Genomic DNA, 27,805 nt, shown 5'->3' on the forward strand with positions numbered 1-27,805 from the left:
AGCTGAATCTGGAGTGCAAGGGATTGCAAGTTCCTTGCCCACACTGAACAACTAAAGGCACGGCAGCAGACCAAGAGCCCGGGGCTGACAGTGAAAAGGTCAGTGCCCGTTCTATAGGCTCACGCTGCCTGCCATACAAGTTAGCAATCATAGAATCATCGAATCGTAGAGTTGGAAGGGAACTCCTGGGCCATCTGGTCCAACCCTCTGCTCAAAGCAGGATTCACTAAATCATCCCAGACAGATGTCTGTCCAGTCTCTGTTTGAAGACTTCTATTGAAGGAGAACTCACCACTAGAGTTGAGCGATACCGTCCGATACTTCAAAGTATCGGATCGGAATGGATCGGCCGATCTTTAAAAAAAGTATCGGTATCACCGATTCCGATACCGGAAGTCCCATTCAAGTCTATGGGACTTCCGGTATCGGAATAAGAAAAACCCTGTTTTTGCCTTGTACAGCCTCTCTGGGGTCTGTACGGGCCTTTCGGGGGGCTGTGCCGGCCTGCCAGGGGGTCTGTGCAGGCTCCGGTGGGCTGTGCCGGCCTGCCGGGGGGCTGTGCCGGCCTGCCGGGGGGGCTGTGCAGGCTCCGGGGGGCTGTGCCGGCCTGCCGGGGGGCTGTGCCGGCCTGCCGGGGGGCTGTGCCGGCCTGCCGGTGGTCTGTGCAGGCTTCGGGGGTCTGTGCAGGCATCGTCCGATGGGACTACAAGTCCCATCGGGCGATGCCTGCTACCAGGACAGTGATTGACACATTAGCCAATGATGGGACAGTAGTAGTCCCATCATCCGGCTAATGTGTTGAATGTAAAAAAAAAAAAAAAAATTACATGCTACATACATGCTACATACATACAACATGCATACTACATACATGCAACATTCATACTACATACTACATACATGCTACATTCATACTACATAAATACTACATGCAACATAAATACTACATATATACTACATACATACTACATGCATGCTACATACATACTGCATGCTACATACATACTACATGCTACATACATACCACATATATACTACATACATACTACATGCATGCTACATACATACCACATACATACTACATGCTACATACATACTACATGCATGCTACATGCATGCTACATGCTACATACATAACAAATATATACTACACGCATGCTACATACATACTACATGCTACATACATACCACATACATACTACATGCATGCTACATACATACTACATGCATGCTACATACATACTACATGCTACATACTACATATATACTACATGCATGCTACATACATACTACATGCTACATACATACTACATATATACTACATGCATGCTACATACATACTACATGCTACATACATACTACATATATACTACATGCATGCTACATACATACTACATGCTACATACATACTACATATATACTACATGCATGCTACATAAATACTACATGCTACATACATACTACATATATACTACATGCTACATACATACTACATATATACTACATGCATGCTACATACATACTACATGCTACATACATACTACATATATACTACATGCATGCTACATACATACTACATGCTACATACATACTACATATATACTACATGCATGCTACATACATACTACATGCTACATACATACTACATATATACTACATGCATGCTACATACATACTACATGCTACATACATACTACATATATACTACATGCATGCTACATACATACTACATGCTACATACATACTACATATATACTACATGCATGCTACATACTACATGCTACATACATACTACATATATACTACATGCATGCTACATACATACTACATACATACTACATGCATGCTACATACATACTACATGCTACATACATACCACATACATACTACATATATACTACATGCATGCTACATACATACTGCATGCTACATGCATGCTACATACATACTACATACATACTACATGCTACATACATACCACATATATACTACATACATACAATACATTCATACAATACATACATAGACATACAGTACATATAACATAGAGTAACATACTTACCAATACTTGTCACATTGTTCCCCGAAGCCATTGTCTTTTCCGGAATAAATATTAACATAACAAACCACAAAAATACTCACCCACGATCCGAAGCAGTCCACGAGTGTGTCCCACGACGATCTTGGGTAGAGAACTGCAGCATCAGCTGATGCTGCCGTTCTCTACGGGCTGTAGGAATCCAATGACGGAAGGTAGGTATCCTTCCGCACTGTATTCCTCCGCCACTTAAAAAAAAAAAAAGTCCCTAGTCTCACTTTATGCCATTGCTGTGTGGGAATTTCCCACGCAGCAATGGCATAAAGTGAGACTAGGGACTTTTTTTTTTTTAAGTGGCGGAGGAATACAGTGCGGAAGGATACCTACCTTCCGTCATTGGATTCCTGCAGCCCGTAGAGAACGGCAGCATCATCTGATGCTGCCGTTCTCTACCCAAGATCGTCGTGGGACACACTCGTGGACTGCTTCGGATCGTGGGTGAGTATTTTTGTGGTTTGTTATGTTAATATTTATTCCGGAAAAGACAATGGCTTCGGGGAACAATGTGACAAGTATTGGTAAGTATGTTACTCTGTTATATGTACTGTATGTCTATGTATGTATTGTATGAATGTATTGTATGTATGTAGTATATATGTGGTATGTATGTAGCATGTAGTATGTATGTAGTATGTATGTAGCATGCATGTAGCATGCAGTATGTATGTAGCATGCATGTAGTATATATGTAGTATGTATGTAGCATGCATGTAGTATATATGTAGTATGTATGTAGCATGTAGCATGTATGTAGTATGTATGTAGTATGTATGTATTATTATTATTATTATTTATTGTTATAGCGCCATTTATTCCATGGCGCTTTACATGTGAGGGGGGTATACATAAAAACAAGTACAATAATCTTAAACAATACAAGTCATAACTGGTACAGGAGGAGAGAGGACCCTGCCCGCGAGGGCTCACAATCTTCAAGGGATGGGTGATAATACAGTAGGCGAGGGTAGAGCTGGTCGTGCAGCGGTTTGGTCGATCGGTGGTTACTGCAGGTTATAGGCTTGTCGGAAGAGGTGGGTCTTCAGGCTCTTTTTGAAGGTTTCGATGGTAGGTGAGAGTCTGATATGTTGTGGTAGAGAGTTCCAGAGTAGGGGTGATGCGCGAGAGAAATCTTGTATGCGATTGTGGGAAGAGGAGATAAGAGGGGAGTAGAGAAGGAGATCTTGTGAGGATCGGAGGTTGCGTGCAGGAAAGTACCGAGAGACGAGGTCACAGATGTATGGAGGAGACAAGTTGTGGATGGCTTTGTATGTCATGGTTAGGGTTTTGTAATGGAGTCTCTGGGCAATTGGGAGCCAGTGAAGGGATTGACAGAGGGGAGAAGCTGGGGAATAGCGGGGGGACAGGTGGATTAGTCGGGCAGCAGAGTTTAGAATAGATTGGAGGGGTGCGAGAGTGTTTGAGGGGAGGCCGCAGAGCATGAGGTTGCAGTAGTCAAGGCGAGAGATGATGAGGGCATGGACTAGGGTTTTTGCAGATTCTTGGGTGAGGAATGAACGGATGCGTGAAATATTTTTGAGTTGAAGTCGGCAGGAAGTGGAAAGGGTTTGAATATGTGGTTTGAAGGAGAGATCAGCATCAAGGATTACTCCGAGGCAGCGAGCTTGTGGGACTGGGGAGAGTGGGCAGTCATTTACTGTAATTGATAGGTTCGTAGGGGGGGTCACGTGAGATGGGGGAAAGATGATGAATTCTGTTTTGTCCATGTTGAGTTTCAGATATCTAGTGGAGAAGAAGGATGAAATAGTGGACAGACATTGAGGGATTCTGGTTAGTAGGGAGGTGATATCTGGTCCAGAGATGTAGATCTGTGTGTCATCAGCATAAAGATGATACTGAAAGCCATGAGATTCTATGAGCTGTCCCAGGCCAAAGGTGTAAATAGAGAACAGCAGGGGCCCTAGGACTGAACCTTGTGGGACTCCGACAGATAGGGGGCGAGGTGAGGAGGTGGTGTGTGAGTGGGAGACGCTGAATGTCCTGTCTGTTAGGTATGATGAGATCCAGGAGAGGGCCAAGTCTGTGATGCCGAGGGATGAGAGGGTCTGTAATAATAGGGAATGGTCCACTGTGTCAAAGGCAGCCGACAGGTCCAGGAGGAGGAGGACAGAGTAGTGTCGCTTGCTCTTGGCAGTTAAGAGGTCATTGGTGACCTTAGTAAGGGCAGTTTCAGTGGAGTGGTGTGACCGGAAGCCAGATTGTAAGCGGTCGAAGAGGGAGCAAGAAGAGAGATGGGAGGACAGTTCAAGGTAGACGTGTTGTTCCAGTAGCTTGGAGGCGTATGGGAGAAGTGATATAGGGCGATAGCTAGATACAGAGGATGGGTCAAGAGAGGGCTTTTTGAGGATAGGTGTGATGGAGGCATGTTTAAAGCTTGAGGGGAAAACACCAGTTGTTAGTGATAGGTTCAAGAGATGGGTTAGGGTTGGGATGAAGACTGTGGTGAGGTTTGGGATGAAGTGGGATGGGATCGGGTCGAGTGCACAGGTGGTGAGATGTGATCTTGAGAGTAGAGTGGAGAGTCGATCTTCTGTAATGGTGGAGAAGTTGGTTTTGAAGGTGGAGGGCTGGGAAGTCGGGAGGAAGGGCTCTGGGGGTTGTTGACCAAAACTGTCCCTGATGTTATCAATTTTCTGCTTGAAAAATGAGGCAAAGTCTTCAGCTGAGATGAGTGGGGAGGGAGGAGGTGCTGGGGGGCGGAGGAGAGAATTGAAGGTGTTGAATAACTGTTTAGGGTTGTGAGACAGGGAGGATATGAGAGATGAGAAGTAGGTTTGTTTAGCTGTGGCGAGTGTGGTCTTGAAAGTAGTGAGGGACTGTTTGAATGCGATGAAATGCTCGTTGGAGTGGGATCTTTTCCATCTGCGCTCAGCAGCCCTGGAAGCTCGCCTCAGCTCTTTGGTCAGGCTGGTGTGCCAGGGCTGTCTGTTGATTTTGCGAGTTTTGGTATGTGTAAGTGGGGCAGCGGATTCCAAAGCTACAGCTATTGTGGTGTTATATAGAGCGGCAGCGTCATCCGCATTGTGTAAGGAACTTATATCTGTAAGAGGGAGGAGGGATTCGGAGAATGAGTGTAGGTCAAGGTGTTTAAGATTCCTGCGAGGGTGTGAAAGTTTGTGGGGTGGGGATTGTAGACATGGAGTGAAGAGGGAAGAGAATGTGAGCAGGTTGTGGTCAGAGAGAGGAAGAGGTGAGTTAGAGAGGTTAGATAGGGAGCAGAGGCGGGTGAAGATGAGGTCCAGTGTGTGGCCATCTTTGTGGGTGGCTGTAGAAGACCATTGAGTGAGGCCGAAGGAGGAAGTGAGAGATAGAAGTTTAGTGGCAGCTGAGAGGGAAGTGTCAATGGGGATGTTGAAGTCGCCCATGATGATAGTAGGGATGTCCGCGGAAAGGAAATGAAGTAACCAGGTGGTGAAGTGGTCAAAGAAGGTGGTGGCTGGCCCTGGGGGGCGGTAGATGACAGCCAGTTGGAGGTTGGAGGGGGAGTAGATGCGCACAGAGTGCACCTCAAAGGAAGGGAGGGTAACAGAGGGTGGCAGTGGGATTGGGGTGAAGGAGCAGGTATCTGACAGGAGAAAACCAACTCCTCCACCATGTTTGCTGCTGGGGCGGGGGGTGTGAGAAAGGTGGAAGCCGCCATACGAAAGTGCAGCAGGAGAGGCTGTGTCAGAAGGGGTGAGCCAGGTTTCGGTGATGGTGAGGAAGGAGAGTTTGGTAGTAACAAAAAGATCATGGATGTAGGAAAGCTTGTTGCAGACAAGCATGTATGTAGCATGTAGCATGTATGTAGTATATATGTGGTATGTATGTAGCATGTAGTATGTATGTAGTATGTATGTAGTATGCATGTAGCATGCAGTATGTATGTAGCATGCATGTAGTATATATGTAGTATGTATGTAGCATGCATGTAGTATATATGTAGTATGTATGTAGCATGTAGCATGTATGTAGTATATATGTAGTATGTATGTAGCATGTAGTATGTATGTAGCATGTATGTAGTATGTATGTAGCATGCATGTAGCATGCATGTAGTATGTATGTAGTATGTATGTAGTATGTATGTAGCATGCAGTATGTAGCATGTATGTAGCATGTATGTAGTATGTATGTAGTATATATGTAGTATGTATGTAGCATGTAGTATGTATGTAGCATGTAGTATGTATGTAGCATGTAGTATGTATGTAGCATGCATGTAGTATATATGTAGTATGTATGTAGCATGCATGTAGTATATATGTAGTATGTATGTAGCATGTAGTATGTATGTAGCATGCATGTAGTATGTATGTAGTATGTATGTAGTATTTTTTTTTTTTTTTTAACATTTAACACATTAGCCGGATGATGGGACTACTACTGTCCCATCATTGGCTAATGTGTCAATCACTGTCATGGTAGCAGGCATCGCCAGATGGGACTTGTAGTCCCATCGGACGATGCTTGCACAGACCCCCGGACATCAGCACAGCCCCCCGGCAGGCCGGCACAGCCCCCCGGCAGGCCGGTACAGACCCCCACAGGGTGCACAGACCACCGGCAGGCCGGCACAGCCCCCCGGCAGGCCGGTACAGACCCCCACAGGGTGCACAGACCACCGGCAGGCCGGCACAGCCCCCCGGCAGGCCGGTACAGACCCCCACAGGGTGCACAGACCACCGGCAGGCCGGCACAGCCCCCCGGCAGGCCGGTACAGACCCCGGGCAGTCCACACAGCCCCCGGCAGGCCGGCAGAGACCCCCGGAAGGCCCGAAATGACGGCGCATCATGATGCGCACACACCGCGCATCATGATAACGTCAGGCTGTCAATCAACTTTGAACTTCCGATTCCGATGCCGAATTCCGATATTGAAAAAATATCGGAAGTCGGTATCGGAATTCCGATACAGCAAGTATCGGCCGATACCCGATACTTGCGGTATCGGAATGCTCAACACTACTCACCACCTCTCGTGGCAGTCTGTTCCACTCATTGATCACTCTAACTGTCAAAAAGTTTTTCTAATATCTAAACTGTGTCTCGTCCCATTCAGCTTCATCCCATTACTTCTAGTCTTTCCTTGTGCAAATGATAATAAAGATGATCCTTCTTCAATGTGACAGCCCTTGAGATATTTGTAGACAGCTATTAAGTCTCCTCTCAGCCTTCTCTTCTGCAAGCTAAACATTCCCAAATTCTGCAACCTTTCCTCATAAGACAGGTTTTGCAGACCGGTCACCATTCTGGTCGCTCTTTTCTGAACTTGCTCCAATTTGTTGATGTCTTATTTAAAATGTGGCGCCCAAAACTGGACACAGTATTCCAGATGAGGTCTGACCAAAGAGGAGTAGAGGGCAATAATGACTTCACGTGATCTAGACTGTATGCTTCTGTTTATACATCCTAGAATTGCATTTGCCTTTTTTGCTGCTGCATCACACTGTTGACTCATATTCAGTCTGTGATCAATTAGTATACCCAAGTCGTTTTCACATGTGCTGGTGCTTAGCCCTATTCCTCCCATTTTGAATATGCTTTTTTCATTTTTATTGCCAAAATGTAGTACTTTGCATTTTTCCCTGTTAAAAACCATTCTGTTAGTTGCTGCCCACTGCTCCAGTTTATATATATCTTTTTGAATCCTCTCTCTTCTCTAGTATTAGCTATCCCTCCTAGCTTTGTGTCATCAGCAAATTTAATCAGTTTACCCTCAATTCCTTCATCTAAATCGTTGATAAAGATGTTGAACAATACAGGGCCCAGGACAGAGCCCTGTGGTTCCCCACTTGAGACATTCTTCCAACTGGATGTGCAGTCATTTACGACCACTCTTTGGGTCCGATCACTAAGCCAGTTATGAATCCACCTAACAGTTGCCTTGTCCATTCCATACTTAGCCATTTTTCAATAAGGATTGTGTGAGATACTTTGTCAAATGCTTTGCTGAAGTCAAGATATACTACATATACAGCATTTCCCTAATCCACCCAATCAGTGATTCTGTCATAGAAGGAAATTATGTTAGTCTGACATGACTTATTAGTTACAAACCCATGCTGACTCTGTTTAATCACTTCATTCTTGTCCAGGTACTTACATACATGTTGTTTAATAATTTGCTCAGAGATTTTTCCCGGAATAGAAGTCAGACTCAGCAGCCTATAGTTGCCTGGCCCACCTTCTCCCCCTTTTTGAAGATAGGAACAACATTTGCTCTTCTCCAGTCTTCTGGGACTTCTCCTGTTCTCCAAGAATTTTCAAAGATTATGAGAGGGGTTCAAAAATTTCTTCTGCTATCTCCTTCAGAACTCTGGGGTGTAATTCATCTGGACCTGGAGACTTGAATTCATTTAGGTTAGCTAAGTGTTTCCTCACTAACTTTCTGATTATAGATATCCTGGATTCTTCTATTCCCTTAATAGGACAGTGAAGAACCGTTGATGTTACATTTCCTTTCTGAGAGAAAGCAGATGCAAAATAGGAATTTAAGAGTTCAGCCTTCTCAACATCCTGTCTTACCATTTCATCATTTTCATCCTGTAAAAATCCTATAGCATCTTTGACTTTTCTTTTACTTTTGACATATCCCCAAAATCCTTTATTATTGCTTTTGCCATCTCTTGCAAGCCTCAATTAATTGTCAGCTTTAGTTAATCTGATTTGTGCCCTGCAAGTTCTGCAGACAGTACTATATTCTTCTTTAGATATGCCTCCCTTTCCATTTTATGAACATTTCTTTCTTCCTTTTTAGCAGAATCATCATCAATCATCAATCATCATCAATCAACACACAAGAGAGGTCCGCAGCTTAGCTACAAGCAGCAGGGACCCAAAAAGAGCGCAAAAGGAAGGTCCCCAACCACACCTTGCAGGGTGGATCCCCTGAATGCCTCCAGACAAGCCAGATTCCATCTGTCATCTGTAATGTGGTACCCCAGATTGCCACTACTTTCAAGTAAAAGGTAAAGAAAACTGCACCTCTCTGTGTCCTTCATTTGTTCTCTGCACCCCAACGTTCACCACCATCTGAACAATCAAATATATTTGCCCTGGGGCCCTGCTCTACCCGTGGGGAACTGAACCATCTTTGCTGCGTCACCATCAGCCCCAGTGGACCAAAGTTGCAGCATTGGCCATCCATTGCCGAACACCACGGGTGGCATCACGATTAAACACTACATAACTTTCCTCTATGTCTTACTGGACGCCCAGGGCCACGGACCAGGTCACTGCCTCCGTGACATCCCCTTTAAAGAACCTGACCGGCCCGCTAATGAGTAACCTAAGTCCCTGTGGGGCGCTCCAGCTTCACAAGGTTTCAGCCGGAATGGCTTCCAAATGTCTTGAAGGAAATCCCAGGTGTACCAAACACTTGTTGGCTGCATCACTCTATGGTCTAACTCATCCCAAAACATCTTTATTGGGTTAAGGTCAGGTGATTGTTCTGGCCATGTCATCTGACTCAGCACTACATCCCTCTCCTTGGTCAGATGATCCTTAAAAGGTATGGAGGTCAGTTTTAGGTCATTGTGCTGTTGCAACCCAACTTTTTGTCCCACTAAGCACAGATGGCATCTTGTTTGAAAAAAAGCCAGGGTAGCCTTGCTGCATAAGTTGTCCTTGAATTGGGAAAAAATTACCAACAGTGTTACCAACAAAATTCCCCACACCATCACGCCTACCTCACCATACTTCATGTAGGGCACTAGACGTACAAACCATATGCTCACCTTTTCTGTATCTCACAAACACATGTCACCAAAAACTGAAATTGTGACTCATCAATCTAATATCCAGTTCTTGTGTTGCTTGGCCCAAACAGTTTTTTTTCTCCTTGTTTGCAGTCCTAAGTATTGACTGTTTTGTAGCAATTCAACTATAAAAGCCAACTTCTTACAGTCACTACTGGGCAGTTGATGCTAACATGTGACTGATATTTGATATCTGTGCATTATTTATGAGGGCTATTATCTGGATTGCTGTTATTTTGCAGAACTTTTCCTTTGCAACAAAATCAATTCTTGGTCTACCTGTCCTGGGTTAGCCCTCTTGAGAACTAATTTACTCATAACTATTAAAGGATTGCATGACTTTATGTGAGGATACCTTCAAAGTTCTAGCAATTTTCTGGATTTACAGACTGTCATCTCTTAATGCAATGATGTACCGTACTTTCTCTTTACTTAGTTCAGTGGTTCTAGTGATATTCTAACTTAGAATAATGGCGGAATAAGGCTAAACACTATATAGAATGTCCTCAAATTCTTTTTAAAGGCTGGTGATTAGTGTTGAGCGATACCTTCCGATATCGGGAAATATCGGATCGGATTGGATCGGACCGATACCCCAAAAATATCGGATATCGCCGATTCGGATACCGGAAACCAATGCAAGTCAATGGGACACAAATATCGGAATGAAAATAAACCCTTACTTTCCTTGTAGGTTAATTCTACATGAAGGAAAACAACTAAGAATAATGTAGAATGTATTGGGGGAGGTGGAGGAGACATTAAAGGCATAGAGGTTTAGCCCAATCAAATGGAATAGCAGGAATTAATTTTTTTTTAAGACGTTCGGAGTTACAAAGATATTGACTATGTTAAGCTTTTTTATATTTTGTCAGATATTTGTGTTTCACTACTTTGCTCTTCACCTTCTTTTTTACTTCTCCCACACTTTCTCCTCCATCATCGTCAGCAGCAGCATCTTTTTCATCAACTTCTTCTCCACCTTATTCATCTTCTTCTTCACCTTCTTCCTATTATTCTTTTTTTTTACATTCTTCATATTCTTCTTATTCAACTATTATTCTTCTTCATATTCTACTTCTTCATCTTCTTCATATTCTTCTTCTTCATCATATTCTTATTTGTGACAGGCATTCCTGTAGTTGTTATCTATAAAAGTTTGAAGATTACACCTTCCGTTCTGCATGTCACAAAAGATTTACAACAGGATTTGTCCACGCTCAGTTTTGCCTGCAGCAGCAGGTATTTTCCAGGGGCACCACGAGGAGGAATGGACACACCCCCATACACTGCTTAGTCTTCTTCTGCTTATAATTTAGATAATATCTTTTGCTCTGATTTTTAGTCTTATGCTTAATGTTCTTCTGCTTTTTGTTCTGCAGCTTCTTGTTCTTCTGCTTCTTGGTCTTCTGTCTCTTGTTCTTCAGTATCTTGGTGGTTGTCTTCTTGTTCTTTGTCCTCTTGGTCATCTTCTTCAGGGTCATCTTCTTGGTCTTCTTCGGGGTGGTCTTCAGGGTCGTTGTCTTCGGGGTCGTCGTCTTCTTCGGGGTGGTCTTCAGGGTCATCGTCTCCAGGTTCATCATTTTCGGGGTTGTTGTCTTCTTCGGGGTGGTCTTCAGGGTCATCGTCTTTAGGGTCGTCGTCAGGGAGATCCAGAGTGATTACCAAAAACCATTTCAAAAAGCTTGAACTTGGAAATGTAGCAGAAGGTACAAGAAGGCTGAGGAACTGCTGAGAACCAGCTGGTGGTACTGGAACCTGGATGGGTAGCCGAAGGTACAAGAGCCAATGGAACTACCGAGGACCAGCTGATGGTACTGGAACCCGGTAACTAAGCAGGAGGTACCTGTGCCAGAAAGCACTACCAAGGACCAGCAGACATTGGTGGAACTCAGATACCGAGAAGGAGTCACCTAAGCCAAAGGCTCTGCCTGGAACCAGCTGACGCTACTGGAACCCATGGGGACATTTTCAAGATTGACTTCCAAAGAACCATCTAATAGTACTGGAACTCAGATAGGTAGCAGAAGGTACACATGAAAAAAAAAAGTTGCAAGGCCGCGAGCCGGCCGGAGTTACCGAAACCCACTGTCCTACAGGGGGAGCTTGTCCTATTGGCACTACGGAACCAGCCTTCATTGCCAGATCCCGCAGCCCACATAGGAAGCACCTAAACTGCAGGCACCATAGAGTCGGCTAACCCGAGCGCAACATGACAGGACAACGTATTGGAGGCAAAGTGACGTTGACACTACCCGGAAACAGCTGGCTCGCTGGAACTAGGCTGGGCAGGAGGGAGTACCCGTGCCAAAGACACTTCTGAGCAGCAACTGGCGGTGTGGGAGCCCAGGGATTACAGTAGAAACAGAGTGTAGCCAGAGGCCTAATTGGAGCAAGTTTAATATCTGTAGTAGTGTGAATGTGGACAGAGCAGGTGAAATTGCCGGACACACAGCAGGGGATCAGCTGACGTTACTGAACCCCAATAACACTGGAGCATGTGTTGACTGTGCAGACGGCACTTCTGAGCAGCAACTGGCGGTGTTGGAGCCCAGGGATTACAGGAGAAACAGAGTGTAGCCAGAGGCCTAATTGAAGCAAGTTTAATATCTGTAGTAGTGTGAGTGTGGTCGGAGAAGGAGAAATTGCCGGACACACAGCAGGGGATCAGCTGACGTTATTGAACCCCAATAACACAGGAGCAAGTGTTGACTGTGCAGACGGCACTTTTGAGCAGCAACTGGCGGTGTTGGAGCCCAGGGATTACAGTTCTTGTGGTAGAAACATGAACACAACAGGAGGCCTAGATACTGTTGCCAATCAATTATTTAATCTGGAAGAGGACAGGCAAATTCCTGCGAGATCCAGGCCTTGTTCATTTTCAGAAAAGTAAGCCAGTCAATGTTATCGGAGGATAGTCGCATGCGACGGTCTGTTTGTTCACCACCTGCGGCACTAAAGACGTGTTCCGATAATACACTAGCAGCAGGGCAAGCCAGCACCTCCAATGCATACTGGCTAAGCTCTGGCCATGTATCCAGCTTAGAGACCCAAAATTTGAAGGGGGAAGCGCCGTGTGGGAGAACACTGAGAGGGCAAGACATGTAGTCTGTCACCATCTGACGGAAACTTTGCCTCCTGCTGACTGGAGCTGTCTGTGATGGTGTAGACATTTGTGGCGGGGACACAAAACTTTGCCACATTTGGACCATACTGGTCTTGCCTTGTGCTTCTGCTCCCTCTTTGTGCAGAGCTTCCTCCACTGCCTCGACGCACTGAGCTGCTTTGTAAAGCACTAGCAGCACTGCTCTCGGGTGGAATGGAGAACATGATGGAATGCACCAGTGTGTCTTGGTACTCCAGCATTTTACGCTCCCGGTTCAATGGTGTTATGAGACTTTGTAAGTTGTCCCGGTAGCGAGGATCTAGGAGGGTGGACACCCAATAATCAGCCGTGTTGAGAATGTGGGCGATGCGGCGGTCATTTCTCAGACACTGCAGCATGAAATCAACCATGTGCTGCAGACTGTCAACTGGCCAAGAAATGCTGTCCCCTGCTTGAGGCGTCATCTCTGCCTGCTCTGCATCACCCCACCCTCGCTCTACATACTGACTACTAGAGCATTGTGTACCTCCCTCTTCTGGACAGATGTCTTCCTCCTCCATTGACTCCTCCTCATCCTCCTCACAAAGTGTCCTCTGCCTAGGCCTTTGTGAGAAACCACGTTGCGCAGACTGTCCAAAAGCAGATGGCATTTGTGACTCCTCATCCTCCACCTCTTCCACAACCTCCTCCCTTAGTGCTTGCAGTGTTTTTTCAAGCAGACAGATAAGGGGGATAGTCATGCTGACTAGTGCATCATCTGCACTCGACATCCGCGTGGAATAATCGAAGGCACGCAAAACGTGGCAGATGTCCTTCATAGGGGCCCACTCAGTGGTGGTGAAGTGTGAACGGCGCGCAGTGCGACTTGCTTGCGCCTGATGCAGCTGGTACTCCATTACTGCTGCCTGCTGCTCATACAACCTCTCCAACATATGTAACGTTGAATTTCACCTGGTGGGTAGGTCACATATGATGCGATGTTCCGGAAGGCGGAATCAGTGCTGCAGAACTGCAATGCGCGATCTTGCCATGCTGGTACGCCGCAAGTGAGCGCACTCTATGCGGACCTTTTGCAACAGTGCATCAAGATCCGGATAGTCCCTCAAAAAACTGCACAACCAAGTTGAGCACATGTGCCAGACATGGGATGTGAGTGATGTTGCCTAGGCCCAGAGCTGCCACCAGATTTTGGCCATTGTCACACACTACCATGCCTGGCTGGAGATTCGCTGGCACAAACCACACATCGCTTTCGTGCTTGATGGCATTCCAGAGCTCCTGCGCTGTGTGGCTTCAATTCCCCAATGAAATTAATTTCAATATGGCCTGTTGACGTTTGGCCACGACTGTGCTCATATCGGTCGTAACAGGTAAGCGTTCATGGATCCATGTGGAGGTAGACTGTGACGGCTCCTGCAGCGCTGATTCAGAGGAACTGGAGTATGAGGAGGAGTCAATGTGTACAGACTGGATTCCTGCAATCCTTGGAGTTGGCAGAACACGTACAGCGCCACTCTCAAGATCTGTACCCGGCTCCACAACATTTACCCAATGGGCAGTGAAGGAAAGATATTGTCCCTGTCCATGGTTACTGGTCCACGCATCGGTGGTCAGGTGGACCTTGCTACTGATGGCGTTTAGTAGCGCATGTTTAATTTTTCCCTCCACATGCTTTTGCAGGGCAGGGACGGCTTGCCTGCTGAAATAAAAGCGGCTGGGCACGTTGTATTGTGGGACTGCCAATGCCATGAATTTATGGAAGGTGTCAATCTCCGCCAGCCTGAATGAGAGCATTTCAAGGGACAGTAGTTTTGCATTGCCAGGATTCAGAGCCTGTGCTCGGGGGTGGTTTGCCGAGTATGGGCACCTTTTCTCCCATGCCTGTGCTACCGATGGCTGTAGACTGGCCTGATTGTGTGAGGATGACAGGGAACGTGGTGCTGTGGGTGGAATGACACTGTGTTTCTGTACAACAGTGCCAGAGGTTCTTCCATGGCGATCCTGTGAGGAAGCCGAACCAGCTGTGTGTGAGCTGGAGGAAGAGGCTACAACACGAGCTGAAGAGGTGGTAGGTGGCGATGTAGGTTGGCCTAGGTCTTCAGTGTGTCTTTGTAACTCCATCACGTGCTTGGTCCGCACATGTTTCCACATATTTGTGGTATTGAGGTTACTGACACTTTTCCCTCTTTTCACTTTCTGATTACACAGCTTGCATTTGACAAAGCAAATGTCATCTGCAACTGTGTCAAAAAGGACCAGGCACTGCAAGTCTTGGGAGCGCTTGTTTTGGGTTTTGGAAGAGGCATGCTCCTAATGGGTGCCGAAGTGGAGGCTACAGGCAACCGAGTCTGCCCCCTCCTTCTCCCTCCTTTTTTGGCCGTTCAGGGAATCTCTTCCTCAGAGCTGCTCCCACCACCTTCCTGTACCTCACGCCATGATGGGTCAAGGACCTCATCATCTACACTACCCTCTTCAAACGACTGCTTCTCCTGGGTAGTCTCGACAGCACAGTACGCACCAGAAAGTGGCACCTGAGTCTCATCATCAGATGGGTACTGAGGTGTGCTGACCATAGGCACTGGCCCACCCTCCTCTTCAGATTCAGAGAGACAAAGCTGTTGTGCATCACTGCATACTACCTCTTCTTCAAATTCTCGAATGCTGCTTGGCTGGCCCCCTCTTTCCAAACCAACAGATTCCGATAACAGAAGTAGAGACTGTGATGGCTCCTGTCCAGGGGTCTCTGACTGCCTGGGCAATTTGGCAGGTGGTGAAGAGACAGATGGGTGCTCTTCAGTGCGCTGGACCTGAGAGGATCTGGAACCAATTGAAGTTGATGCGTTAGCTGCCATCCATCCGACAATGGCTTCAATTTGTTCGTCCCGCAGCAGTGGGGTACGGCGAGCTCCTACAAAGCAGCGCAACAAGGACTGTTCCCTGGTAAAACTGGGGGATGATGAGTCACTGGTGCCCGCAGCAGGCACAGAATCCCAACGTCCTCTCCCTGCAGAAACTCCACGCCCACGACCACGTGCCTTACTCCCTGCCTTCATCATCTTGGTAGACTGATAAAGATAGGCAGAAAAGTACTAAGGGCTTAGTGTGCTTATTCCTGAACAGCTGCTAACAGGTATAAGAAACACTAATTTTATAAAGTGTGGACTAGACTTTAATATGAGCTAATGTGGCCTACTGTAAAGTGAAGTGTTTGGTGAACTTTATTAACTTTTTTTTTTCACAAAAAGACACTGTATGTGCCCAAAGATGTAAAACCGACAGTATCACAAACTTTTTGTAGCTATTACAATGCAGGAAGGTAACCTACAATGCAATAGATGAGGCTTCAAAAAATAGGCTAATACTAATCTGGCTGGGGCTGCAGGGCACAAGCCAGCAGAAAGGCTCCTCTATCTACTCCTATATAGTGTTTGCAAATATTCTAGCTGGATACGGATGGAACCACACTAATAGGAGAAATCTGGAAAAATGAGCAGCACTAATGCAAAAAAGGACAATGTATGAGGCAGTGATGCACGCTGAGCGGACTACAACCGGAGGTGGCTGCAGAACACACTACCTCATAAGCTGCACTCACACACAGAGACCTCGCAGACAGCCGTGAACAGCGCTGCAAGGCAAAAGAAAGCTTCTCACACAGCGGTTGCTAAAGTAGCCTGGGTAAAGCACAATAAAGCAAATCACTAGCTCAAACTGTCCCTCAGAGTCAGAACAGCAGCGTCCTGTCCCTAAGTAAATTCACAGCAGAGTGAACCCAAAATGGCGGCGGAGGCTTTTATAGTGCATCATGACATCATTTCAGCAGCCAATCACAGCCATGCCATTAGTTAACATGCCTAACATGCATAACAGGATGTGCCCACACTTCTTAGGATTCCTCATTGGCTGAATAAAATCAAACTGGCTCATTGCATTATGGGAACTTCCGATTCCGGTATTCAATATTCTAAAAGTATCGGAACTCAGTATCAGAACTCTGATACCGCGAATATCGGCCGATACCCGATATTGCAATATTGGAATGCTCAACACTACTGGTGATTCCACTAATAAACTCTTGATTAGACATAATAGTTCACTGGAAGCATTTCAGGTAACTTTCTGTTAAAGCTGCTTGAGAGATTCTCAAGGGGATGTAAAGCTGTTATCAGAGTAAAAGGGAGGTGCTTAGAGTAATGTTAGGTTTAACACATATTCTGGCTTGTTGCACAAATGTTTCTTTATTCCTTGTTCTCTATTTGTTCCATCATGGATTTGCTACATCCAATCTGAATTTATGATATAGTCATTCAATAAAATCAAAGAAAACAGCCAGGTGTGTTCAAACTTTTGACTGCTTCAGTAAGATTTACATAATTGTTCTTTTTTCATTCCATTGACCACTCGCATATCATATAAGCAGTTGCCTAATACTTGGCAATATGACAGGTTTTTGCACCCTCATGAGTTTGAAAACCATCACCAGACATGTATTTTTCATTTTTGCTTCCCTCTCTATCTTATGGATATTAACAATTTTTCATAATAAAGGTGTGCTTTTTTATTATTCCTGGGTATTCTGGATGACAATAATCAACAAGAAACTTCACAGATAACTGGCTACTCACTCACAGTTTATACACTTAATCCTCATGTACTTGTATGTGGCCTTATCAAATATTGATATGTGGCCTTATGAAATATTGGTAATAATCTGTAACGCCGCTGTGTTTGTACTCTGTTTAACTGGCATTACTCTATATATCTCTACTTTAACCCTTCACTCCTTTCCCTCTAATGCCAGGTGTCTCTTGCTATGCTGATTTGTTTCTGGCTGTGCTTAGGGTGCACGCGGCCACACCTCCCCTGCTTTTATGAGGAATGAGTGTATGCTTGAATTGCTGCTCACAGCCTTTTGCTGTGGTGCAGCTCCAATATAAAGTTCCCCTGCCCTGTGGGGCATTGCCAGAGCTTCGCATTAAGTTTCTGAGTCTTGCTATGTGTGTTTGGTGTTCAGCTCCTGTCCTGCCTGTATTCAGTTCTAGGAAATCTGATGCCTGTTGTTCCGCCTGCTCTGTGGGCAGAGTACCCAGATCTGTTTCTGTTTAGTCTATTATCAACTTTGGGACAGCTGATGTCTGTGTTCCTGGACTTGCCCTGTTTATGTGTTGGTACCAGAGTTCTTGTCCTGATTCCTGCTGTGTGTTGTTCCTGAAGTCCTTCTGTGTCTTGATCCCTGCACCCAGTGACTGTGACTTTTTGCTAACTGACTTTCTGTGAATATACCTGGGTTCATCTTGGAAGTTGGAGTTCGGAGTTTCTGCTGAGTTTCTACTTCTCTGTATTCAGCTTGCTACTCTGTGCAATCCTCAGCCAGCACCAGTCCAGCCTGGCAGTGCTTGCTGCAGCTTGCTTGAGTTCCTTTTTAGGTCACTGCCAGATGTGTGGAGCCTGATGACTGTGGCCTCTTGTCCGGAGCCTGATGACCACGACCTGATGTCTGGTGTCTGACAACCGCTCCCATATGTACGGTGCCTGACGTCCTCCGCCAGATGTCCAGATCCTATCCTTCGCTGCCTGATGCTTAAAGCCTGTCTGGAGCTTGATGACTGTGGTCTCATGTCCGGAGCCTGATGTCCGCAGCCTGAAGTCAGGAGCCTGTTGATCGCTGCCAGATGTCCGGAGTCCGATGCCAGTGTTCTGATGTTCTATCTGAGATCCGAGTTCTGATGTTCTACCTGAGACCTGATATCCTGATGTCCAGATGTCCTGCCTGAGACCTGATGCCCTGATGTGCACCTTGTGTCCTGATGTCCAAATGTCCTGCCTGAGACCTGATGTCCTGATGTCCGGCTTGTGCCCTGATGTCCTGATCTCCAGATATCCTGCTTGAGACCTGATGTCCCAATGTCCTGATGTCCTACCTGTGTCCTGATGTCCTACCTGAGTCCTGATATCCTGATGTCCTGCCTGTCTCCTGATGTCCTGCCTGAGTCCAGATGTCTGTCCGTGTTCTGATGTCCCATCCGTGTTCTGATGTCCAGTCTGTGTTCCGAAGTCCAGCCTGTGTCCTGATATCCAGTCCGTGGTCCTGGTGGTCCAGTTTGTGCTCTTGAGTCAGTCCCGCTCGTGTTCCTGGATGGATTCTTCCGTGGTTCCTGGGAGTCTCCAGCTCTCTTCCCTGGTGACAGTCCCACCAGTGAGTCCTGGACCTGACCAGCTGATGCCAGGTGCTGTAGTGCCAACATTCCTGGACCTGTGCAATCCGTGTCTTGCTTATGTTCTGATGTCCTGACAGGTTCCCTGGGGTCTTACACGTGATGACACCTGTAATTGTCTGAAGGCTCTCTGAGGTCAGTGTCAGATGTTCTCCTGCTGTGCCTGTGCTACACCTGAGGCCTTAGAGACCATCATAGTATGCCCATGCCAGCTAACCTTGGACTGCACCAACCTGTGATGACAATAGCCATTGTCTGAAGTCTGCCTGAGGTCAGTGTCTGATGTTCTCCTGCTGAGCCAGTGCCTCTCCTGTGGGCCGAGAGAGAGGTCCTCCTAGGATGCCCGTGCCAGATGTCCCTGGACTGTGTCAACCCGTGATGACCTCTTGCCATCGTCTGAAGCTAGTCCGAGGTCGGTGTCTGATGTTCTTCTGCTGTGTCTGTCCCATTCCCGAGGCCTAAGTGTGAAGTCCTCTTAGAAGGCCCATGCCAGATGGCCCTGGACTGCGCCAACCCATGATGACCTCTTGCTTTGCCTGTCAACCTGAGATGTGTGCCCTTCGTGATGTGCGCAATTGGGAACCTGGTGTCTTTTGCTTTATTTAAGCAAACTTTATGTTTCTTCGTACCTAAAGTTGTGCGGTGTCTTTTAGTTCTGCATATGGCCATCTTGTCCACTAGCTCAGCTGCCACAGACCACAGTCCCTCCCCTTCCTTTGTCCGAGTAGGCCTGGGTCCCCCTCTGTGGTCCAGTGGGTCCACATTCCACGATCACCTGGGACGCATACCCCGTTGTCGTTATAGTGTGACTTTGTGGGAGCGTTGGCTGGTAAGCCATGCTGTGTCCGCGATTGTAACATAATCATTACTTTGCTCTTGATAAGTAATGTATAGGTTTCCGTGGTAAGATTTAGGTTCCATATAGTACAGTATAGATTTAGTTTAAAGTTTTCCATGCTTGAAAATCAATCTTGCCAATAGCTAATGGAAGAATAATTTTACCCTTACAGACAGTCTTTCTTGCATTTATATACAACAATGCAAGGTATCATTTTTTTCATACAACATACAAGTCTACGCAAATGTATGGCAGCATAAGGACATAGAGAAACCTCCAAAAATATAATTGCAACATAGAAATGTTTTGGAGCCATTATTTGATAAGTCTTGGGAAAACTATTTTAGCACCGGAAATGGTAGCAATACAAGATAAAAACTCATTTCCATACATAAATGATGTGCTTGCTTGACTCCCGGTCATCATTCCATACAAATAGGTCAATGAGAACTCTTTTGTTGAATCGCTGGTTCAAAAGAGACAACTTTTCTTCCAAACTCCAACTGGACTCTGCCAAAAGAACATTAACGTTAATAAAAAAATAATATAAATAAAGAAAGCCAAAAAGAATAAAAAAGCAAAATACAAAAACATTAAGAAAGGAAAAAATAAAAACATTAACACAGTCCTGCAATAACTATTAGCAAATCAATTCATTAGTAAAAATCACAACCAAACAGCATGTTACTTAACAATTTGGTGATTCACAGCTAGTAACAAAATGTGATTCAGCAGCAAAATAAGGTAGTAAAGTTGTTTTCTTAATTTTATGAGGTTCAAGGTAGTTATGATCTGGTATCTAATGACCTGAAGACCTGTACTTTATCTTGGATTTACCCATTTAGCTCATCATAAATAGCATTTGCTTGATATTTTTGCTGTTTGGAACACACAATATGCTAAGTGTTACCTTTGGTGAGGTTCCAATCCGTATATGCCACTGGCCACTCTCCAACGAGCGTTAAAAGTTCTAAAAGAGGTAATGAGTCTCTCTGTTCAATCAGACCTGGATACAAAGACAAAGCAATCATCATGGAAATATTATACACCTACGTCATTACAATATTTTGTAAGATACAGCAGATCAGAGTTTAAAAAAAAAGCAATGGATGGCCAAAAGTACAAAAGTCTATCAGTATTGGCCAGAAAACATCAAGGAATCCCAAACTATAGAGAGACTCACCTTCTTATGCTCAAATAGCTTTGAGCATGGGGGCCATCGTACTGTGTTGGGAGTGCTAAAGGAGCCCTCATACACTTGGACTGTGGGGTGATCATACTGGGATGGGGATTTGTAGGGGTTATACTGAAGAGGTCATCATCCTGCGTTTACACAGAAAAGGAACATTTGTGGATCAGCAGCATGGATCATCCACAAATCTTCATTTTCTGTGTTTCTTCGTTCTGATGACCCATTGGACCTGCAGCAGATGGATTCATATGTCATGGAAATGTTGTGTATACACAACTAAATCAGGTTAGCATATCATTTTTAAACATTTTTATTTCTCCTGGATAAGACCCTATTGCGCTGTTTTTGCTTCCTAGTTTTCTCTAATCTCATCCTTTGTTTGGGGCTTGTGGGGGGATTAAACTGAGTGGGTTATCATTCTGCATGTCGGGTAAAACTTTTTGGGGTTTAGATTGGGTCATCATACTATTTAGACATTATAGTAACCATCATACCGTGTTGGGGATGTAAAATAAGTATGGAAAGTATTCAGACCCCTTTAAATTTTTCACTCTTTATTTCATTGTAGCCATTTGGCAAATTTTAAAAAGTTCATTTTTTTCTCATTAATGTACACTCTGCGCCACATCTTGACTGAAAAAACAGATATATAGAAATTTTTGCAAATTTATTAAAAAAGATAAACTGAAATATCACATGGTCATAAGTATTCAGATCCTTTGCTCAGTATTGAGTAGAAGCACCTTTTGAGCTAGTCCAGCCATGAGTCTTCTTGGAATGATGCAACAAGTCTTTCACACCTGGATTTGGGGATCCTCTGCCATTCTTCCTTGCAGATCCTCTCCAGTTCCGTCAGGTTGGATGGTGGACAGTCATTTTCAGGTCTCTCCAGAGATGCTCAATTGGGTTTAGGTCAGGACTCTGGCTAGGCCAGTCAAGAATGGTCACAGAGATGTTCTGAAGCCACTCCTTTGTTATTTTAGCTGTGTGCTTAGGGTCATTGTCTTGTTGGAAGGTGAACCTTCGGCCAAGTCTGAGGTCCAGAGCACTCTGGAAGAGGTTTTCATCCAGGATATCTCTGTACTTGGCCACATTCATGTTTCCTTCAATTGCAACCAGTTGTCCTGTCCGTGCAGCTGAAAAACACCCCCATAGCATGATGCCGCCACCACCATGTTTCACTGTTGGGATTGTATGGGCAGGTGATGAGCAGTGCCTGGTTTTCTCCACGCATACCGCTTAGAATTATCACCAAAAAGTTCTATCTTCGTCTCATCAGACCAGAGAATCTTATTTCTCATAGTCTGGGAGTCCTTCATGTGTTTTTTAGCAAACTCTATGCGGGCTTTCATATGCCTTGCACTGAGGAAAAGCTTCTGTCAGGCCACTCTGCCATAAAGGCCCAACTGGTAGAGGGCTGCAGTGATAGTTGACTTTGTGGAACTTTCTCCCATCTTTCTACTACATCTGTGGAGCTCAGCCACAGTGATCTTGGGTTTCTTCTTTACCTCTCTCACCAAGGCTCTTCTCCCACGATTGTTCAGTTTGGCTGGACGGCCAGGTCTAGGAAGACTTCTGGTGGTCCCAAACTTCTTCCACTTAAGGATTATGGAGGCCACTGTGCTGTTAGGAACCTTGAATACTGCAGGAATTCTTTTGTAACCTTGGCCAGATCTGTGCCTTGCCACAGTTCTGTCTCTGAGCTCCTTAGCCAGTTCCTTTGACTTCATGATTCTCATTTGGTCTGACATGCACTGTGAGCTGTGAGGTCTCATATAGACAGGTGTGTGCCTTTACAAATCAAGTCCTTTTCAGTTTAATTAAACACAGCTGGACTCTAATGAAGGGATAGAACCATCTCAAGGAGAATCACAAGGAAATGGACAGCATGTGACTTAAATATGAGTGTCTGAGCAAAGGGTCTGAATACTTATGACCATGTGATATTTCAGTTTTTCTCTTTTAATAAATTTGGAAAAATTCCTAGATTTCTGTTTTTTTCAGTCAAGATGGGATGCAGAGTGTGCATTAATGATAAAAACAATGAACTTTTTTGAATTTACCAATTGGCTGCAATGAAACAAAGAGCAAAAAATTTAAAGGGGTCTGAATACTTTCCGTACCCTCTGTATGTGTGATCATACAGTGTGAGTCATCATTCTGTATAGGGAGCTGTAGGAAATCAAGCTTTTTGGGGATCATTATTCTGTGTGAGGATCATTCAATTTGGGGGGTTGTGAGTGCTATCATACTGTGTGGGAATTTGTGGGAGCCATAATACTGTGTTGGGGGTCTGTGTGGGATTATACAGTGTGGAGGCCATCATAATCAGTTGGTGGGTGTCAAGATGATCATACTGTGTTGATGTCCGCTAAAAATCACACTGTGAGGGCCATGATTCTGAGTGAGCATCATTCTTTTTGGGTAGCTGTTGGGGCCATCACATGTGTAGGGAGTTTTGGGAGCCATCATACTTTGTTGGGAGTCTGTAGGTGATCATACTATGTGAGGGCCATCATAGTGAGTTGGAAGGTTGTGAGGGTGAGCATGCTGTGTTGGTGGCTGTAAGGGACCCTACTGTGGCGGTGAACTTTGTGGGCCATCAAACTACCCATGGCATAGAGTATTACATTGAAAAATAAATCTCATGCAGATCATTCATTACATTAATAAAAATATAATATGCACCATGGAGCAGAAACTGAGAGGAAATGTTCCAATTCCTCCTCGAAAACTGAACACTTCTCAAAAACGTAGAGTTTCCATTCAGTGGCCATGTGTACACAACATCTTCAAACCTAGCAAGAAAATGTTCAAAGGAACGAACAAACGTGACTTACTGTACATCTGCTCAGGCTTTAGTTACTGTACTTATTTTTACTGCTTCAGGGTTTGGAAACCATGGAGCAGTTAAACAAAGTATCATGTTCATTCCTTTCGTGTTTTTTGTTTTGAAGACGCTCTCTACTTGTACAATGCAAGTGAATTGGAAAGCTTAGACCACTGGACATTTTTTGAAGTGTCTTGTCATTAACTTGCTAGGAAAAAAAAGCTGGCAGCTTCTTCATTATTCAATGAAGCGAAAAAAAAACTACTGGAAAAACGTAGCAAAAGGACTTAACTAAAATCTTGGGAAAAACCTCCAAAAAACGATGGAAAAAAATGTCCAGAGGACACCCAGGAAACGACCAAAAAAATAGCATAATAGATTCCATAATAGAGTCTGTGTGCTTTGCAAAGAAAGGGGTTAAAGCAACATACCTATGAGTTTAGTAGCTAACTGGTCTATCTGTATGAAAAGTGTGTTCTAGAAATCATAGAACTGAAAATACCAGACAGTTTCCTTAAATAACCAACACAATTTTTTTGAAACGCAGCTCTAGGGCATAACCAAGGCTATATCTCGGGTTTAGTACCGATAGGTAATTTCATGAACATACGCCTCGTACACACTTCATCATGGTTACTACTATCAATCCTGTTACTGATCGTTTTATTAATTCCATCCTTGAGCTCCATTATTTGGTCCCTGTTGATGCCGTCTTTTCATCCAGTGTGGTTCTACTTTTAATGAACATTTTTTCATATCATGTTTAATAAAGATTTATATATAACATTTTGGTGTTTATGAACTGTTATACCTTATTGGAAAACAGTGACTCCACCAGCAGAATAGTGAGTGCAGTTCTGGAGTATAATACAGGATGTAACTCAGGATCACTACAGAATCAGTAATGTAATGTATGTAAACAGTGACTGCACCAGCCGAATAGTGAGTGCAGCTCTGGAGTATAATACAGGATGTAACTCAGGATCAGTAATGTAATGTATGTACACAGTGACTGCACCAGCAGAATATTGAGCGCAGCTCTGGAGTATAATACAGGATGTAACTCAGGATCAGTACAGGATCAGTAATGTAATGTATGTACTCAGTGACTGCACCAGCAGAATAGTGAGTGCAGCTCTGGAGGATAATACAGGATATAACTCAGGATCAGTAATGTAATGTATGTACACAGTGACTGCACCAGCAGTATAGTGAGTGCAGCTCTGAAGTATAATACAGGATGTAACTCAGGATCAGAAATGTAATGTATGTACACAGTGACTGCACCAGCAGAATAGTGAGTGCAGCTCTGGAGTATAATACTGGATGTAACTCAGGATCAGAACAGGATCAGTAATGTAATGTATGTACTCAGTGACTGCACCAGCAGAATAGTGAGTGCAGCTCTGGAGTATAATACTGGATGTAACTCAGGATCAGAACAGGATCAGTAATGTAATGTATGTACACAGTGACTGCACCAGCAGAATAGTGAGTGCAGCTCTGGAGTATAATACTGGATGTAACTCAGGATCAGTACAGGATCAGTAATGTAATGTATGTACACAGTGACTGCACCAGCAGAATAGTTAGTGCAGCTCTGGAGTATAATACAGGATGTAACTCAGGATGAGTACAGGATCAGTAATATAATGTATGTGCACAGTGACTGCACCAGCAGAATAGTGAGTGCAGCTCTGGAGTATAATACAGGATGTAACTCAGGATCAGTACAGGATCAGTAATGTAATGTATGTACACAATTACTGCATCAGCAGAAGAGTGATTGCAGCTCTGGAGTATAATATTGGATGTAACTCAGGATCAGTACAGGATCAGTAATGTATGTACACAGTGACTACACCAGCAGAATAGTGAGTGCAGCTTTGGAATATAATACAGGATGTAACTCAGAATTAGTACAGCAACATTAATGTACTGTATGTACACAATTACGGCACCAGCAGAATAGTGAGTGCAGCTCTGAAGTATAATACAGGATGTAACTCAGGATCAGTACAGGATCAGTAATGTAATGTATGTACACAGTGACTGCACCAGCGGAATAGTGAGTGCAGCTCTGGAGTATAATACAGGATGTAGCTCAGGATCAGTACAGGATCAGTAATGTAATGTATGTACACAGTGACTGCACCAGCAGAATAGTGAGTGCAGCTCTGCAGTATAATACAGGATGTAACTCAGGATCAGTACAGGATAGGTAATGTAATGTATGTACACAGTGACTGCAGCAGCAGAATAGTGAGTGCAGCTCTGGAGTATAATATTGGATGTAACTCAGAATTAGTACAGGATCAGTAATGTAATGTATGTACACAATTACTGCACCAGCAGAATAGTGAGTGCAGCTCTGAAGTATAATACAGGATGAAATTTAGGACCATGCAAGATAACAAGTAATGTAATATGTTCACACAATGACTCCACCTTCAGAATAACGAGTTCAGCACAAGCGTTTAATAAAGAAAAAGTGTTTGTTCAAAGTTACTCATTGTTTTCTACAGATTTATTCTACATGTAGACTGTAAAATAGGGAACATATGCGTCAACATTTTGTTTAACCAAAATTATTCCATCCTTATGCAATTGGGAGGCTGGATGTTTTCTCTATGCTCGTAATTTAACATCAGTAATGACTGCACCTGTATAGTGGACCCCACTGGGCCATCTGTGTTATAATCTACAGAGAGTGGAATGCGCCCAATCCACTGGAGCTTTGCCAACTTTAAAGTAACCACCTGCATTTGAACTGTGATAACAAAAACATATTCTGTGTGCAAAAGTTGTATCATGAATGTTTCTGGAATACATAATGAAAGGATTGCTGTGAATGGTCATATGACAGGAAGAAAATGGACAATGGAGAGCAAATCAGGATAGACTAGTATGGAAAATGTATGAAAAGAATAAGATGTTTATAAAGATAATGAAAAACATTTGGAAATTCAAAATATGCAAAAGCTGCAAAATTACTCTGTGCGATGGATATTAATAAAAGATAGACATAGACACTGACTAGCACTGGAATGGATTGACTCTCAGAACCCAGTCTATTGACCACATTAGTTATGTGAGGTTGCTACACAGGAGCTCTGAGGATCACCTCTTTTCTCCTGGAAGCTGCTGTTCTTCTTTTGATTAGCTGGTCTGGTTCAAAGTCACATGTGCGTCATGCCACAACAATGATGATGAGGCGGAGATGGAGTCAAATAAGATGCGAGTCTTAGGGCTCCTGTGTCATGTCGGACGTTGTTCACACCACAGCGTCCGGCAGGCAGCGGTAGTTCCATCTCCGTCCACTATAGCCTCAGTGGCGCCGGCTTGATTTTACTCAGGTTATCTGGGGTTAATCTAGCTGGAAATCAGATGGGATGTTTGGTCACGCCCACGGTCTTTAAATAGTCGTGCTGGCCTGTGGGCGTCGCCGATTATAGCTTGTGTTTTGTGCCAAGTGGTTCCGGTCTGGAGAGGAGGTGTTGGAGAGAGAAATTCATATCTGGTGTCGTATGATCCGTTGTTACCTTTTCGCCTTCCTATATTTGTGCTTTGTTTTGCCCTGTTCACATTTTAGTATTGTCCTGTGTGGTTGCGGCGCGGTGTGGTTTGAGTTCTCCCTGTCTGTCATTACTGTGTGGGCTTTGGAGGTTTTACAACTCACTGGATGGAGGGTGGAGGGTTCAGCTTAGGGCTGAGCAGGAGATAAGGAGAGGCTGGAGGCTCAGGCATTTGCACCAACAGCAAAAACCCT

General features: G+C 44.5%; 1 protein-coding gene across 2 annotated transcripts in view; it reads right to left on the reverse strand.

Annotated features, from left to right (window-relative positions):
• The window catches only part of MMEL1 (membrane metalloendopeptidase like 1), a 742,661-nt gene that overhangs the window by 135,250 nt on the left and 579,606 nt on the right, over positions 1–27,805 (reverse strand). For both annotated transcript variants that reach the window (XM_073561692.1, XM_073561691.1), the window contains exons 6-7: positions 20,925–21,020; positions 20,406–20,524 (exon numbers count right to left, since the gene is read on the reverse strand). In XM_073561692.1, the coding sequence (XP_073417793.1) occupies positions 20,406–20,524; positions 20,925–21,020 (215 nt within the window). The remainder of the gene's footprint in view (positions 1–20,405; positions 20,525–20,924; positions 21,021–27,805) is intronic.

The sequence above is a fragment of the Dendrobates tinctorius genome, unplaced genomic scaffold (assembly GCF_039654945.1).
Source record: "Dendrobates tinctorius isolate UK_male_01 unplaced genomic scaffold, ASM3965494v1 ptg000326l, whole genome shotgun sequence".
Lineage (NCBI taxonomy): Eukaryota > Metazoa > Chordata > Amphibia > Anura > Dendrobatidae > Dendrobates > Dendrobates tinctorius.